Below are 16901 nucleotides of genomic sequence, written 5' to 3' on the forward strand. Positions count from 1 at the left end.
TTTCGTTTCCTATAAAAGGTAAACGTTGCATTTTCGTTTTTTAAATCAAAAAGTGTTGTAACCCTTGTATAAAGATATAAAGTTGTCCCATGAGGAAGGAACACGAAGAATATTATTTCAAATATTCATCATAACATAACAAAATAAGAAAATCTACAATCAAGGAACTTAACAAAAGTTTGGTTGCATGCATCGGTAACGAGAATATGGGTCACTTTTTAAAAATTTGATAAACTAATTTGCAAATGCCGTAGTTATACAGTTTCAAGTTTGTTTCTTTTTGTAATAAATTGTATAATTTAACTGTTGTTCCTTTACTTTACGTTTTTATTTTTCACATTTATTGGTCTCATTTGGCCATCAAAAATTGCCTTAAAAATAAAAACTACATTTACAACACGAGAGAGCGGAGTGGTGCAACTAGGAAATGTAAACATCTGGCAATGTTACTGTTTTAAAGGGATCATTCAATATCCTGCATTGCAGTCCGCCGTGCAATGCAGGATTATGAATGTTGTCGCAGCGTGCAAGCCATCCTGCAATGCTTCCCTGTCTCTTGTAGGGACTTATTTGTGAGACACAGGATAATGACCATGTATTCGATGTATTTATATGGAATAATCACATTCATACGAAAAAACTTACACAACTTTGAAAGGCATGAAGGCCGTTATAACACCCGCTCCACAGGACGACGGAGGGTCGTACCGCGACGGTTAGCACTCACTGCAAAAAATCCGCGCGTAATCAGCCCGGCTTATTATGAGCACCTACCCGTTGACTTAAAAAATGAGCCTAATGATGAAACATTTGATCGTCGACTGAAAGACTTTTTGATGGATAATGCGTATTATTCCACTCAAGAATATAGGGACATGGTCTTGTAATATATGTTGTAATTTATAGATTATTAGTTATAATATAAACTTTATGCATACTATCATTATATTGACATAATTATTATTATAATATTTAATATGTTCCTACATTATTGCACATAACTACATTGACTATGTTAAAATTACGTAGTACAAAATTTGTACTGGATATTTGTAATTTTTTCAAATGTAACATTTATTACTATTTATAACGATTCTTGTAATACAATATATTGTATATAATAATGTAAAGTTTACAAGATAATAAAATAAATCTAAATCTTCCTGAGATACTTCATACGTGGGCCATCACGGAACACTCCTTGGCCCATACGCAATATATCGCCTATGCGCACATTATAATGTGTGAGCAGCCTCTGCCTGCGCGGCGGACTGCCATGCGGGTAGTGAATGGGCCGTTTAAACGGGTCTGCGGTCTACGGGGCGGCGTAAACGGCGAGTTAATATTATGCGTTTTGTTTGAAGGGAAAACCAGGCATTTTACTTGGATAGATGTCGACAGTGTTGCCATATCTAGAAATTTAATAGACAGATAAAATGCATCCTTCATTGGCAAACATATGTAAACAGTAAGGTTCGGCGCAGATTACAAGCCGTACAACACATCGAGATCTGTAATATCGAGATATGCGATGAATGCTCGAGTCATCAAACAATAAGCACATTAATAATCTTTTAACACTGGACCATTTTTATTGCAAATTTTGAAGATCATTGCATAGGATATTTTGCCCTCCAGCGTACCCGGCCCACCCAGACCAGAACCAATACAGAGAAGTTCATTTCCCAAATTAGCCCTACCGGCAAACGAATCCGGGACCTCCTCCGAAGTTGTCAAGAGAAAGAGAGTATTTGTAGCAAGAACTTGGCAAGAATGGTGAATTTTTTGTTGAATATTACAATCTGTGCAATACTTTTCGAACTAGTTTTAGTTTACAACTACACTTCAACGGCTAATGCTATCAGAGCGTGTTAATATCTGACAACAACAATTATCACTATGTTTCGTAGTGCAAGTTCGTACTATTTCCAAACGCTCGGTTTGTGCTCTCAGTTAGCCAAAATCAATGGTATCGATCTATCTCCTGCATACCTCTATGGGAACCTACCTATCAGAAGGGGAAAAATGCATGAATGTTATGCAATACACAATTTTAGGCAAAATTAAAACAAAACGTTAAAAAATAATTGTTTATTTCACTAAAATTTGTTCGAACTACATAAGCGCAGGTGTGTCCGCTGCCCGGTCCGCTCACGTGATGGACAATTTGATTCCTATTTCGCCGCATTTGTAGCCCACCTGGGAACCAATTATAAGGAGATTAAAAAGCTTAACGAGGTTTCAAAGACAGGCAAGAAACTCGTCAGGTCATCGGTGGCCGCGGTTTGGCAAAGACGCTGTTTCGAGTTCTCTCAGATCGAATGAATTTTTCTTTGTAATTCGACCTTTGTATTAATAATTATAACAAAGTAAAATAGTAATGCATTGACTTACAATTATATGGACGTCGGGTCCGCGCTAAAAAGTGTCCGCACTTGTAAGGCGCTAAAATCGTATACAGAGCGCGACGCTGCGCTTTAGTCTTCATTTGTTCTACGGACAGCGCGATACTGCGATGACATAACAATTTAAATTTCGAATAGGTTGACTTGGGACATTTTTTTCGTGGTTTTTGTATTAGACCCGTCGTCCATTTATTTGTAAGTCAATGTAGTAATGTCACAAAAAATAAAATTAATATCATTATCGCCTATAAAAGTATCTCTCTGAGTTAAGAAATAAATTTCTCAAAAAAAAAAAAAATGAAAACAATGAAAAAATTAATTAATTAATTTAATTAATTTCTGAAAAATGAAAACAATGATCTGCAGGAAGCACATAGAAAAATTCGTAAGGTCCGGTGGCTCGTTCCGTGGCTTAATTGGCAGAGCATCTGGCGCGGATTGCCCGAGGGCGCTGGTTCGAATCCAGCCGGATCGAATGAATTTTTCTTAGTGTTCGATCTTTGTTATTAATAATTATAACAAACTAGTGAAGCAATTTCATAAAAATAATTGAATATCATGGTAGTACAACATCGTGATATTCAATAAAAACTATCATCTTATCGAGTTGTTAGGTTTTCGCGATTGTTCTACATCGGAAATAAAACTAAATCGCATGTGTTTGTTTTTTTTCAAGAAGACCATGTTTTAGGCCATTTACATGTTTCCCAAGTGACGGTGAAACAAATATACGCGATTCAAAAACCGAAAATATTGTTATCGATATTCTACAGAATATATCACGGAGAGTGTGCGATGGAATTGCATAATTTGATTCCGCCTTCCCCGATCCATCATCGGGGAACTAGACGTGGGCTGGGGTTCCACCCCAGTGTTGTGGATATTCCCAGGATTCGCGCGAAGCGTATCGCTTCCACATTTATATGGCGAGCGGCTAGAGAGTGGAATTCCCAACTTGTTCCCCGAACGCTATAACTTGGACCTTTTCAAGGCGAGAGTGAATAGGCATTATTTAGGTGTGCATGCTACATCCTTGACCTCATCGTCACTTTCCATGGAGGTTAAATGAGCACTTATTTTTTATGAAAGAAAAAAGTTCAATTTCCTATGAATATCATCTTGATATTTAAAAAAATCAATATTCCAAGTAAAGAACACGTTTATAAAAACACTGTTGTTGTGCACTTTTCCCTTCCAACGTTACGACACTAAAGTACGGTGTTTGCAAACACTGGTGTTGAGGTGTTTTTTTGCGCCTGATGGTAAGCTATACGCCTGTCCATAACAGTTGCAGTGCCACTCAGAGCCTTAAATCGCAAAGATCTGAGGGGCACAGCCACTGCGCCCGTCACCCTGAGACTTAAGTTGACAAGTGGCATGTGCCTGTAATTTCACCAGCACCCTTTAAAACCGGAACACAGTATTGATGACATTACTTCTTGGCCGCAGAAATGGTAGCACTACCCTAGACGAACTGTTTCACAAGGAGCTCTGCTGCAACTAAATCAGTTGAATAAGTGAAACCAACCTCGCGAATCAAATAAGGAGTCTTCTCATGCGCGGGCGCCGCCAACCACTCGTTCATGTTGATAGGCACGGCCGCGTAACCTTGCTTCTCCAATATGTCTAACACAAGTCTGAAAGTGCCTCGAAGGCGATTGCTGTTCATCGAGAAACATCCCTGGTTGAAATTAAGAAGACATAATCTGGAAAAAATATTTAATGAATTTATTTAATTATTTGAAATTCTCCACTCGCGTTCATAGTTACAATCAAACATGCAAGTTACGGGGAACATTCAATTACTTGTTATTAGCAGTTTAAAATTTAACCTTATCATTATGACCATAGAACAATAAATACAGTAGAAATGGTTAGATAGCACACGACGCGTGGCAACTATAGGTCTCGAAAGACCTATCTGAGCTCAGTCCGCCATTTTTGCTTTGTATGGTATGGTCGTGTCCTGCTTTCTTGCAAATTTTCTAAAATCGTAGAAAAATGCCTTAATGGGCTGTTTTGGAGCACAAAATTGATAGCCGCACCAAAAAGATTACCCGTGGTGGTATTTCATATCGTCGGAATGTCTTATTTTAATAAATTTTAAATTTTCTGTTTATCGAAATATTTATTTTGTTACAAGAAACGAAAGTAAAGCATATAACCATTGACTTACAAATAAATGGACGACGGGTCTAATACAAAAACCACGAAAAAAATGTCCCAAGTCAACCTATTCGAAATTTAAATTGTAATGTCATCGCAGTATCGCGCTGTCAGTAGAACAAATGAAGACTAAAGCGGAGTTTGGCGCTCTGTATACGATTTTAGCGCCTTACAAGTGCGGACACTTTTTAGCGCGGACCTGACGTCCATATAATTGTAAGTCAATGCACATAATCCTGCAATATGGTTGCTTCTTGTTAGGATAAATAAAAACTCCAATTCGTCGTCGTTCAGCAATGAACCGCTAGATGGCAGCACATTGATTGAAATTTCAATATAATGTCAAAACGTCGCAACTTGTAATAGGTATTGATGGTATTGTACTTTCAACAATATGCCAACAGGGTAAAGTTTATATTAATAATGCAGAATTTGTTTCTTTTCTAATTTGAAACTACGATCAATCAATATCAAGATTTTGTAGTGTTGCAAATTAAGAATGTGTGAGTTTTGGCGCCATCGGTTCTGATAGTAATCGAGGCTTATGGCACTTCCATTTGTTTTTTTTCTTCCTTGATTATGACATTGACAATAAACATTGTTTATTCACATAATTATCACATTATTTATTAACGCATTTATTTAAATTAATTATGTTCTTTAATTTATAACCTAGATTAAAACTTCTACTATACTTCTACAGATGTAGGCTTAGCAATGCTTTCAAAGTAAGCGCCAGCTGTGGTTAGAAACTTATTTTCAGAATCGACAGGTATTCCCGATCTAAGATGTTTGAAACGAACATTATAAATGATAAAAGTACCTATTAAAATGTTTATTTACAAAGAGCAACCCCTAGAATTTTCTTGCTAATTCTTCTCAGAGGAATCTGCCTTACGAATGAGCAGTAGAGTTTGAATCAATATGATGACGATTTCAAGTGTTGCTTACCGATGAAATAAAGATGATTTGGGTTGACTCGACAAAAATGTACTGCGAACCGCGAATTTGTATAAACAAGTTACTAGAGAACATTAGAACTAATTTGTGGAAAACAGAACCCTATTTAATATCTTAATTATTATCGTAAAAATAAATAATAATTACACATAAAAAACATAAAGATTGCATCGGAACGTAAGCACTACTGTTAAGTTGTCGTCTTCGATACGTACGGTAGACTGCCGTGCGGTAGGTCCAATTGTTCAATAGGCACTTTATTGTCGCTGCTTTTTAATGGTATCTCGATCGGGTAGCCATTCTTCAAACATACGAGGATATCTGTAAAAGATGAGTTTGTTTAACTAGACCGCTAGTTTCATATCAAAATTCTACTTTAACTTCCACTTTCAACATGACAATGTAGTAGTGAATGTTGTGGTAATTGGGCAAACTTTGTCTTCTATTTTTGTATATAGTGGCTTGTGTTCTAGAAGACACGGCCGTGTATGAAGAGACCATCGAGTACATAACCAACTCGATGGAAGAGACTAATGTGCGTGAGACAGCCTAAGGTTTGTGAGGAGCTTATCGAATGGAAGACAAATGTGATGGTATGTATGTATATGACATAATTTTGAAGATATTTCATATATCAGCGAAGTGAAAATAACACGTGTAGCGGTCCGTGCGCATTACGTCATCCGTCGATCCACGGAACAATTGCAACGCCTATAAAAAGCGTGGGTAGCTTGTTGAAGGGGATTTTCTTTCCACACACTACACACGCCCTTCTGGCGGAAGTCCCCAGTAGCGCCCTGAGCCGAGGTCCGTTCCCACTTAGGCGCTCTCAGGCTCGCTACTTAATTTTAAGTTTTGTTGAAGTTTTTTAACGGGTTGAGAGCCTTCAGCTCGCCCGTCCATCCGGTAGCGCAGTCAAGGTCATCAGCAGCCAAATGCAAAGTGTCAGTGTCAAATAAAAATTGAAAGGGGTTATTTGGGCCTCCAAATAACCCCTTTCAATTTTTATTTGACGTCAGCCTTGACGTCGTCCGATGCACATATTGTATCGCTCTTGAGACATCACTCACATTAATTAGATTAGCTTCCCTATTGTCTCAATAGTAAGTAATTTATGATTATGAGTACAGAGATTGAACACCGAAAAATTTCATCGACCCGGTGGGACTTGTCCATGCTGCACCGTAGCATTGCTCTTTACGCTTTTCAATCGAAAACGTTTTTCTGTGTGTTCGATCTCAGTATTCGTAATCATAACAAAACTAGTGGAGTCATTTCACAAAAAAATCTCAATAAATACACTTGATTGAAAAGCGACATCTGCGTCAGCTGTAAAAGTATCGGCTGCAGTGACAAGGTTATTCAAAAATATCTCACTAGATGTCACTAGCGGCGACGAATGCCGAAAGCCAGTAGAAAGATGTCTAACAAAAACACGTAGGAGAATTTCGACGACTCGGTAACTGGACTCGTAGCTCAGGTGGTAAAGAGCAAAGCTACGGTGCAGTTTGGACGTGGGTTCAAGTCCCACCGGGTCGGTGAAATTTTTCTGTGTGCTCAATTTTTGTATTCGTAACTAGTAAGTAGAGTTATTGCACAAAAATCTCAATACATAAAGAAGTAATTTGATTAATTACCGTTAAAATAAATTTTTCTCATGTTTTATTTTTATCAAATGCGCATTTCATCTCCATCTTACCTGATGGAAAGTGACGATGAAGTCGACGACGGAGCATGCACACCTAAATAATGCCTATTCACTCTCGCCTTGAAAAGGCCCAAGTTATAACGTTCAGGGAACGGCGTTAAATTTGATAAGATTGGCATCGCCCCAATCGGAGACTGCCTTGAGTGTCAAATCCAAACTGCTTTAGTCACATTTTACTTACATTATTACACACTTACATTTAGTTTGCTATTACTATACTTGCATTTCTTTAAAATGTTTGAACCTATCTTACATACATAGGGCGCACTATAAGTTTCCGGAACTGGCCACTTACATAAACAATATTTAAAAAGTAATTACAACATTTGAAAATGGAACTGTTTGGCTGTAGAATACAGTTTGTTTCATCTGACTGTCACTTGTTTTTACATTGTGGCGTCATTTTAGAAATTGGTTGTCTAAATCACCATGGATTTAACTCGTGATAATTTTCGTAGTATGATTTTCTACGACTTTAAGTGTAATGTAACAGCTAAGTGGAGCTTCCCTCGGCTTCAAACTGCTTTTGGCGATGAAGCACCATGCAAGACGACTATTTATAGACTATTTATAATATCTGGCTATTTATAGCCAGACAGACAAATGAATTTTTGAAGGTGAACAACGTTGACCTTATGACCCATTGCGCGTACAGTTCCGACCTGGCACCTTGTGACTTTTATTTATTTCTAAAAATTAAGAACTAGTTACGCGGTTTTTTCACGGTTACGGTAGTTTTCATCACCTGAAAAGGCTGTCGAAGAGTACGAAAAATAAGTTTCAGACATTGTCACGAAGGAGTGGCATAAATGTTTTCAAAATTGGTTCATTCGTATGAAAAAGTGCATTAACGCTAACGAAGAATAGTTTGAGAAACAATAAATTCATTTCTGACCATTAAAGGTCTATGCACACATATCCGGGCCGTGCCCGGGACGTGGACGGGCCGTGCTCCGTCAGGAGCTCAAAAAAATATCGTTGCGTATATTTTGTATGAACTGGTTCACACATGTCCGTGTCCGGGCCGGCGCCGGGACGGGCCCGCAGCTCATACAAACTAGCACGCCCCGTCCACGTCCCGGGCACGGCTCTGATAGTCATTTATAGTATTTTTTTCTTATTCATTCCGGAAACCTACAGTGCGTAGGTCGGTAGGTCCCCACGTATATTAGTGTGTGCAATAATATTTTAATAATAATAATTTCATGTAATAATATTTATTTTAATATTGATGTTTATGTTGATCTGGTTTTATTGTTAACATAAATTTAAATGATAAAGACACTTAAAGTGTACAAAAAACACCACGGGTAAGTATGTTAGGCTAGGTAATTCCCTATACAAAGTTCGTTTTCCAAATTGGTTGTACCGAGAACCGGGATTTAAGCCAGGACATCCTAAAGCGCCTACAGTGCTAACCAGTAAGCTGCCGAAGTAGTTAATTATAAATCAAATTAATAATAAGAAGCGAAAAGCCAATCACGTACCTGCAACAAACCCATTAGGCATAATAACATTTCTTAAACAAAAATCTGGACTACCCAACCCTCTGATCAGGCTTTCCTCCAGCTGCGCCGTCAAAGGATGTGTTGGATACAAATTCCTAGCTTTCTCCAATACATAAGGAGGCAACTTGTATTCTTGACTGTAAAACGTATTGACAGCTTCGTGCAACGTAAAAAGTTGCAAATAATCCAAGATGTTGTTCTCTCTTGATAGATATTCGTCTATGAATTCGTTAGAAAAGACTCTGGAGAGCAGCTTATCTTCGAAGTGTCCCAACGATGCCAGTTCTAGGCAGAATTTAGCCCACGGCAAGGCAAAGTTTTTGCCATCTAAAACGCGGTTCAGAGATATTTGTGTTCGTAAATTGGCCCAAGTTTCGTGGTCAGGGACATAGTTGTTGTTGGCGAGGCAGTTGACGAAGCCGAACAGGATGTTCGTCCGCGCATTGGAGATACTCTCAGGGTTGGAAGCGGCCTTTTGGCACAGGTATTCTATGAGGCTGAGATTTGTGTGCGCCTGGAAATCATAACGTCAACATTATGCAATAAATTATAGATAAAAATAATTTCAAATTTAAATTAAATAATGAAAACATGTAACAATATTCAGTTTAGCTCAAATTGCACATTTCAGAGTACAATACAATACAATAGTAATACTGAAATTAAGGTCATTCATTTTTGTGTATGTGTACGGTCTCTGTACAATTATAGGCCAGGAGGAATAGTCTGCTTTCGTCAGAGGTTTAGAGACGGGTCTATCCTCGTTGTCTTTTGAGTCAGTCTTTGTGGACAGTCAGTTCGGTTATCCATGGTAGCTGGGCACCGGTCATCATCCGTGGAGGTTGGACGCGACACCAAGGGTGGCTCATAGTGGTTTTGTTTTAATGCAGATTCCCAAAGTGGTCCCTACCCGACCCCGTGGGCGCTGAATACTCCTAAGGGGGTAAGGGCCTAGGAAGCAATTAGGGGGCGTTGATGCTGTCCAAGGGGTGATACCGCATTTGAGAAAAAAACTGAATTATCTATATAAACTACTCTACATATAAAATTTTATTTCTTGTGATTTTATGTGTTAAATTAATATAAAAAAAATACGTGTTTTTAACCAACTTCAAAAAAAGCAAGAGGTTCTCAATTCGGCTGCATGTTTTTTTCTTAATTATAATTTTCTGTGGTGGTGGTGGGCGTTGAAGTTTTTTTAATTTTGCCTGTGTGGGCCAAAAGTTTGGGAAACTATGCTTTAATGTTATGTAGAAGCAAATGAGGAAAAGAGGGACTTGATGGGAGGTGATCATTATCGCCCATGGATATCTATAAAAATACATAGCACACAGCGATTGGCATGCTTGGTACAATGCGTGGGCGGGGTGCCTTCCTGCGCGCGTTTTATATTTGTGACAGGATATTTCTGATAATATCGTAATATCCTGCATAATTAACGTCAATACTAGTTTTGTTACACATAAACCATACTTACAATCCTCGACAGCACTCTTGCAATCAGCAATCCCTTTTCGAATTCCACGTTATGCTTCACCACATAGTTGGCAACAGCGTCCATCAGTTGCTCGTGGTAATATTCCGGATGTTTCTCCAAGATCCTTCCCTTAATTTTCGCTGCGGTCTTAAGTACGTCCTGGTACGACAAAGTATCCAACTTCTGGGTCAATATGTCGTAACAAATATGTAGCAATTGCACTCTTGTGGGGAAGATTTCTTCTGTACAGTTCACTTGACATAATGACCAGATTACCGACTTGGCAACCTGAGCATCTATTCCCTGATCGTGTAGCAGGAGACCCGTGATAATGTTATTAATGCATCTATCTGGCAAATCGTGAGTACAACTGTAGAACAACATATCTTTTAGCAACTGCAAATCTTGGTTGTCAATCTCCATTGGTAAGTGAATTTGGAAAGCCAAGGGTAGAGCTAATTTTAGTGCATCAACCAGATGATTCTGTCCATCAAATTTGGACAGTATGAAGTCTAGAAACATGATTTGACGGACATTTATAATGTTTATTTGTGATCTAATGAGCTGTAACATTGTTTGTGTGATGAAAGAGTCTATGGGTACTCCGAGATAAGACAGGAATTTGGTCGCTTCGATGGCTTCGTTGACGTCCAGAGCTCGCGCGTGTTTCTTAAAGTTTTGACAGAGAATACAGAATGCTGGGTCTTTGATTAGGCTATCCATTTCAGGTCCGTCACTGTTGAACAATAATATACTATAAAATATGCCAGTTATTTTGAAAGAGTCAAAAGGTCAATCGAGATATGGATAATTTACTTAGGTCATTCGACTAATTTTCGATGTCTGCCTAAACGTTTACAGCATGATGCAAAACTTACACAAGATTGGTTTAAATGCAATACGTACCTACTAGTCTTGCTGAGTAGAAATAGACTGCGTAGTGCCTGAAGTAAGTGCGCGTGTGTCAGTTGTGGCAAATGGGCCTGCACCGCGGCCAGCACCGCGGCTGGCGTTGCCGCCGCCTTAATGCTCGCCATGGCCGCGTCCGCGCTGCGAGGTTCCGCAGTCACTACGGGGCATTATTGACAGTTTCACGAATGCCTTGTATTGTAATCTCATACATATATGACACCGTGAACTCGCAGATTAAAGACTACACGACAAACTTCACCAGCAGTGGTGGTGTAGCCACGGGGTGGTCTGACCCGCGGCGAGCTGGTGCCACCGGGCAGCGATGGCGGTGCCCGCACCATGGGCGTCGCGCGGATCACACCGCGCCACATGCTCTTGAGGAGCATGGTCATTACGTCTGCAACAGATAAGCTTTAGTAGGTTGGAGGAAAAAATTATTCTCATTTTTGTGTTTACCAAAGGGTCCTGGGTCACTTTGCGGTAGTGCCTTTTCACATAAGACGTCACAGTTTAGTGTAGACAGAGCATCAAATTAAGTTGTACCGCTACATGTATAGTTGATGCAATATTTTATTCACGCTTTTATTTAACATCTTATGTAAACTTGTCAAAAATTAAGCCCCTGACCTATTTTAATGCCAAAATGTATAATTGCTCTAACTGAGATGTCAGGACCACGTACCTCCACGCGTGCGAGTGACTTCGATTCCTATGTAATCCAATTGCATAGGAAGGGAAGACATGAGCCGATACATAAATGTTTGTTTGGTAAATGCTTGGACTTTGTTCGAGCATTTGCTAGGCGTTGGCAAAAGTGTCGTCACTCAATCTAAGGGTGTCAAGCGTACCGTGCCTATGGTTGCGTGTCTCTAGCCCAGCTGCTAACGGTGCACCCTTGATACCAAGGCACCTCGGGAGAACTTTATGCCCTTCAGCCGGCAAGCGGGACTCTGCTGGCTGTGACCTTTTAATTCCCTAGCTATTATATAATTCTCCTGAGACGTGTATGGAGAAAGAAGAGATAAATATTAACGCTTTAATTTCCTCCTTGGAAGAAACGATTGCTGTGATGGATAGTCCAGGAAAAACGACGTGACTTCGGTCACGGCCATGAATACGAACCAGGCGGGTCCTTCGGATCCCCTGGTGTCGGAATCCAGCGCTCAGCCGCACACTCGGCTGAGCGGGTCTCGCCGTAAGAGACTGCAGGGCCTGATGAGAACAGGTATGAGCTACGCAGAAGCTCTGCCTCTATCTGAAAAGCCCTGGAGGGATCTTCCGGTGTCCAAACCACCTCCAAAACCAAAAGCGCAGAAGCGTGAACGGTCAGAGGAGACGTCGCCACAGGAGCATGTCAGGAAGGCTCCCAGGACCGTGGCGCCAGCTGAAAGCAGGAACAGACCTACTTTCAGCGAAATGGCGGGCTCCGGTGCCGCGTGGGTATCCGGAATTCGGAACCCATGTCAGAGGAGCAAATGGAGCTGGTGGAGCTGTTCCTGGTCCGCACCATAGCAAGTACTACATCGCATGGCGAGGGACCGAAGTTCCTGGGCCCGTCTCACAAGCCAGACAGGATTCTTGTGACCTGCAAGGACCAAGCAAGTGCAGACTGGTTTGTGGGAAAGATCGGCAATTTAAAGCCGTGGCCGCTTCCGAAGCCCACCACCGCCACCACCTACATTCCCAAGAAGGGATGTGAGTCGGTGCAGATGGCCATCAGCCTGTTGGGGGCCCAAAATAGAGGCCTCCGCACAGAAGTGTGGAAGGTTCTTCACACAAAGGAAGATGCGAACGGATGGGTAGTCGCGTTCGCTCTTGATGACCCATCTGTGGAGAATTTCCGTGCCTCAAATTGCCGGGCACACCTTGGTTTTAAACAGGTCACGTTTAGGATCAAGGGGTGTCCGGAAAGTACGTTCAGTGGCGACACTGCGCGGGGTGTCTTGGTCTCAAAACCAGGGTCCGTTACAAGTCCGCTCGAGGAATCGGGGCCGGGAGCCTCAGCGCAGGTGCCTTCCACGGACCAGGGGAAATGCGACGGGGCTGCCCCGTCTGCGATTCTGGGTGCATCGCCCCAGAAGAATCGCGGACGGGAGGCTGCGCACACTCGGACAGCGCCCGCTATCCCGGGTGTAGTGCAAACAGCGCAGCCATCAACAAGTGCCAGTACTGGGGCGGCGCGACGAAAAACTGCCACAGTAATGGCACTAAATGACGTTCTGGGGGGTACAGTACAGGACAGTGGTTTTCGCCACCGAACCCACGCGGCCGCAATTCGGCACGTGGAGGAGTGCAAGAGCGTGGGGCTGCCAACCCGCGAGGCTCACGAGGACGGCCTCGTCCTCGTTGTAGCAGTCGGGGGCAGCAACGCGGCTGGGGCTTCAATCTCCGTTAGCCATCTAACCCACCCACAGCCCACGGGAGATAGGGTGAGGGTTCTCCAAGCAAACCTCCACCATGCCGTGACTGCAACGGCTGTGGTGGAATATTGCTTCACGAAAGGCAACGGGAATGTCGCCCTCATTCAGGAACCCTGGGTTAACCACACAAACATAATGGGACTCAATGCCGCTGGTAAGTTGATTTACAACACCTGTGAAAGTAGATCCAGAGCCTGCATTGTTTATAACAAAAACATTAACCTCATGCCTGTTCCAGAGTTCTGTACTGATGACTTTGTAGCGGCATATCTCTTTCCCCGGAGTAGCACTCAGGCCAAGATAATCGTATGATCAGCCTATCTACCTGGAGAAAAGAACAATACCACGGAAGATCTGACACGACTAGCGGAATACGCCTGGTAACACAAAGCAGAACTTCTGGTGGGATGTGATGCCAACGCTCACCACACCGCCTGGGGTAGCTCAGACTTCAATAACAGAGGTGAGTTACTATATGACTTTATCCTATCAAATTGCCTGTATCTTAATAACGAAGGATGTACACCAACTTTTGTTACTAGGTCAAGACAAGAAATTCTGGATATTACTTTCTCAACGGCTATCCTAAAAGAAAGGAAAGCTGCCCGCCAAAAATTCGGACCTCCAATAAGGTTTCGTGGTGGAATGCAAAACAGAGAAAGCTAAGAGAGAAAACTCGAAGGCTCTTCAATAGGGCCAAACTAACAAAGGAATGGGAGACCTACAGGAAGGCCCTAACTAACTATAACAAGGAGATAAGGAAGGTCAAGCGAGCATCGTAGCGTAGCGGCGGTTCTGTGAGGAGATCGCTAGTACTCCTCAAGGTGCAAGTCTACATAGACTGCTGTCTAAAGCCAATTCCCATCAACCAGACACAAGGTAGTTGAGCACTTTATTCGGTGATTATCATTATAAGATGTCAGTAGAGTTACGCAATAGGCCTGCAGGACTGTTAAAGAAGCCTTATGGGACTTTTCTCGACTTCTACGATAGAAACCCATGAGCTTTTAATGTCAACCCAGTTCCCGGGGGCGTTGTGCGACACGCCCACTAATCCAGAAACGACGCTACATTCACCTCGCAACGAAGATTGGAACAGAACCGCCAACATAATAAGACCCCGACAAGTGGCTTAGGCCATAAGCTCGTTTAAATCGTACAAATCCTTTGGTGAGGTATTACTCCCATCTTACTGCAGCAAGGCATAAGTGTACTCTTGCCATACCTGGTCAAGATATACAGAGCCAGTCTTGCTTGGGGACACATACCGATGCAATAGACAACGTGTAATGTTGTATTTATACCGAATGTAGGCAAAAAGGACTACTCTCTTGCTAAGTCCTTTAGACCCATCTGTCTAACCTCATTTTTACCTAAGGCAATAAGGGAAGGTACTTGACAATCGCATTAGGGCTTCGTCCTTAATATATAGTCCTATCCATCACACTCAACACGCCTATCAGAGTGGAAAGTCCACAGAGACAGCTTTGCTCCACCTTGTGGACAGGGTTGAAAGAGCGTTTGAGGACAAACAAATAGCACTGTGTGCCTTTCTAGACATTGAGGGTGCATTTGACAATACACCCATCGATACTCTGGTGAAAGGCCTAACCTGCATAGGAGTGGACACTTCAACCACGAGATGGGTACAGAACATGCTTTTAAGCCGCAGGCCCAGTATCTCGTTACATAAGGATACTAATTGAATTATATATGGGGAGACTAATTAATTACTTGTGCGGATTTGAACCTCAAGAGAGGCCACGTTGACGAGCATATTTACATAAACTCAGATAGTCAAGTGGGTCTACATACACTAGCCTCAGGCACCCAAACATCGAGGGTTGTCGAGAACTGTGTAAATATACCGAACACCCTCAGGGAAAGTAATACAGTGGTACTGCACTGGGTTCCAAGCCACTCTGACATCGAAGGTAATGAGTCAGCGGATGAACTGGCAAAGGCTGGTGCTAGGGAAACCTTTATTGGACCCAAAACCTTCATATGGATAGGATACAGCCTGGCAAAGCTCACTCTGCTAAATGAGAGCACACACCCGAAAAGTGTGGCTACAGAACAAGGGTCTTGAGCATTCAAAAGCCCTGATATCTGGCTACAGTGCCAAACACTGTGGAGAAGCTCTGTCATTGGACAGGAATGACATAAGAATGCTCACTAGAGCCTTAACAGGGCATTGTGGCTTAAACAAGCACATGTCAAATATTGGGCAGAGAGAAAATAGAGAATGTAAATTCTGCCACACGGAGGATGAAACTCCTGTTCATCTACTCACCCAATGCTACCCCCTGATGGGCGTATGAAGTTCCGTACTGGGAAGGCACATGCCACAACCAGAGGACATTAAATCTGTCGGAACCAGGAAAGTCCTTCAGTTTTTCCATGCTGTTGGCCTTGGCTCTGCACTGTAATTAGTGGTGATCACAATAGATCAGTCAATGGTCACAGTGATGAGGGGATGCATATCCCTAAATAAGGCCACCCTAATAATAATAATAATAAATAAATAATAAGAGTTTAAAATAAATACAATAATAATAATAATTGCTCTAATTGAAAATGAAACAATTTTTTCACACGTAAAATTGCTAAATTTGTTTTTCAAACAACATATTTAAAATTTTTGCTACAAACAAATTGCAAAATATGTTAGTTAAAATCAGGTTTATGAAATAAAAGGAAAATGGAAAAAATAAAGTTACAAATATATATATAGGTGCTACTTATAATGCTAGCTATCCATGCTAAATGGTCAAGAGTTAGTTTTTTCATTTAAACCATCTGGGCCCTTGAAAATATTTTACAATAAAAACTTGCTATACAAATCAGCCTTACGGCTGAATGATTGCTATGACTGTCACGCTGAAGTCCCAGGTTCGATTCCCGGGCCTAGAGAAATATTTGTATGGCCTACATTTATTTATCTCGTGAGTTTGGGTGTAATTTGTGGTTGTCTATGTGTGTTTCCCTAGTGCGGGGCTACGTTGAGTGTGCATAATTTATTTGTTATTTATAATATATCCCTGATTTTAAGTTATTTACAATTAGTATCAGGGTGAAAATATTTTTCAGGTTAAAAAGACTTGTAGATTAAATGTGGATAATTTTCTAAGTCATACAAATAATCAATATTTATCCAACAGTAAAATATATTATGATAAAATTAATGTTAACATTCTTACCTTCCAGCTGGGTAACAAAGCTATTAGACCGAATGGTGAAGAACAAAATAAAAAATAACAATAAGAACGAAACTTATAAATGCTAAATTAAATAACAATATGCCTTAGAATACAAGCGAGTAAATTGTTATACTGGTAATCATAA

The 16901-nt window shown here is 41.1% G+C and overlaps 1 protein-coding gene across 4 annotated transcripts in view; it reads right to left on the minus strand.

Moving 5' to 3' along the window:
* Positions 1-2094: 2094 nt before the first annotated feature.
* The window catches only part of LOC113239884, a 62313-nt gene continuing 47506 nt past the window's right edge, over positions 2095-16901 (minus strand). Inside the window, exons 1-8 of one of the 4 annotated variants that reach the window (XM_026477042.1) lie at positions 16757-16891; positions 11396-11533; positions 11131-11293; positions 10225-10960; positions 8727-9261; positions 5747-5852; positions 3934-4111; positions 2095-2199 (exon numbers count right to left, since the gene is read on the minus strand). In XM_026477042.1, coding sequence (XP_026332827.1) covers positions 2152-2199; positions 3934-4111; positions 5747-5852; positions 8727-9261; positions 10225-10960; positions 11131-11293; positions 11396-11528 — 1899 coding nt within the window. In that variant the 5' untranslated portion in view covers positions 11529-11533; positions 16757-16891 and the 3' untranslated portion in view covers positions 2095-2151. Of the gene's footprint in view, positions 2200-3933; positions 4112-5746; positions 5853-8726; positions 9262-10224; positions 10961-11130; positions 11294-11381; positions 11534-15849; positions 15974-16756; positions 16892-16901 lie in introns of those variants that run through there. The other 3 variants (XM_026477041.1, XM_026477043.1, XM_026477044.1) reach the window with 3 other exon arrangements.

The sequence above is a fragment of the Hyposmocoma kahamanoa genome, unplaced genomic scaffold, assembly GCF_003589595.1.
Source record: "Hyposmocoma kahamanoa isolate Upper Pololo Valley unplaced genomic scaffold, ASM358959v1 117, whole genome shotgun sequence".
Lineage (NCBI taxonomy): Eukaryota > Metazoa > Arthropoda > Insecta > Lepidoptera > Cosmopterigidae > Hyposmocoma > Hyposmocoma kahamanoa.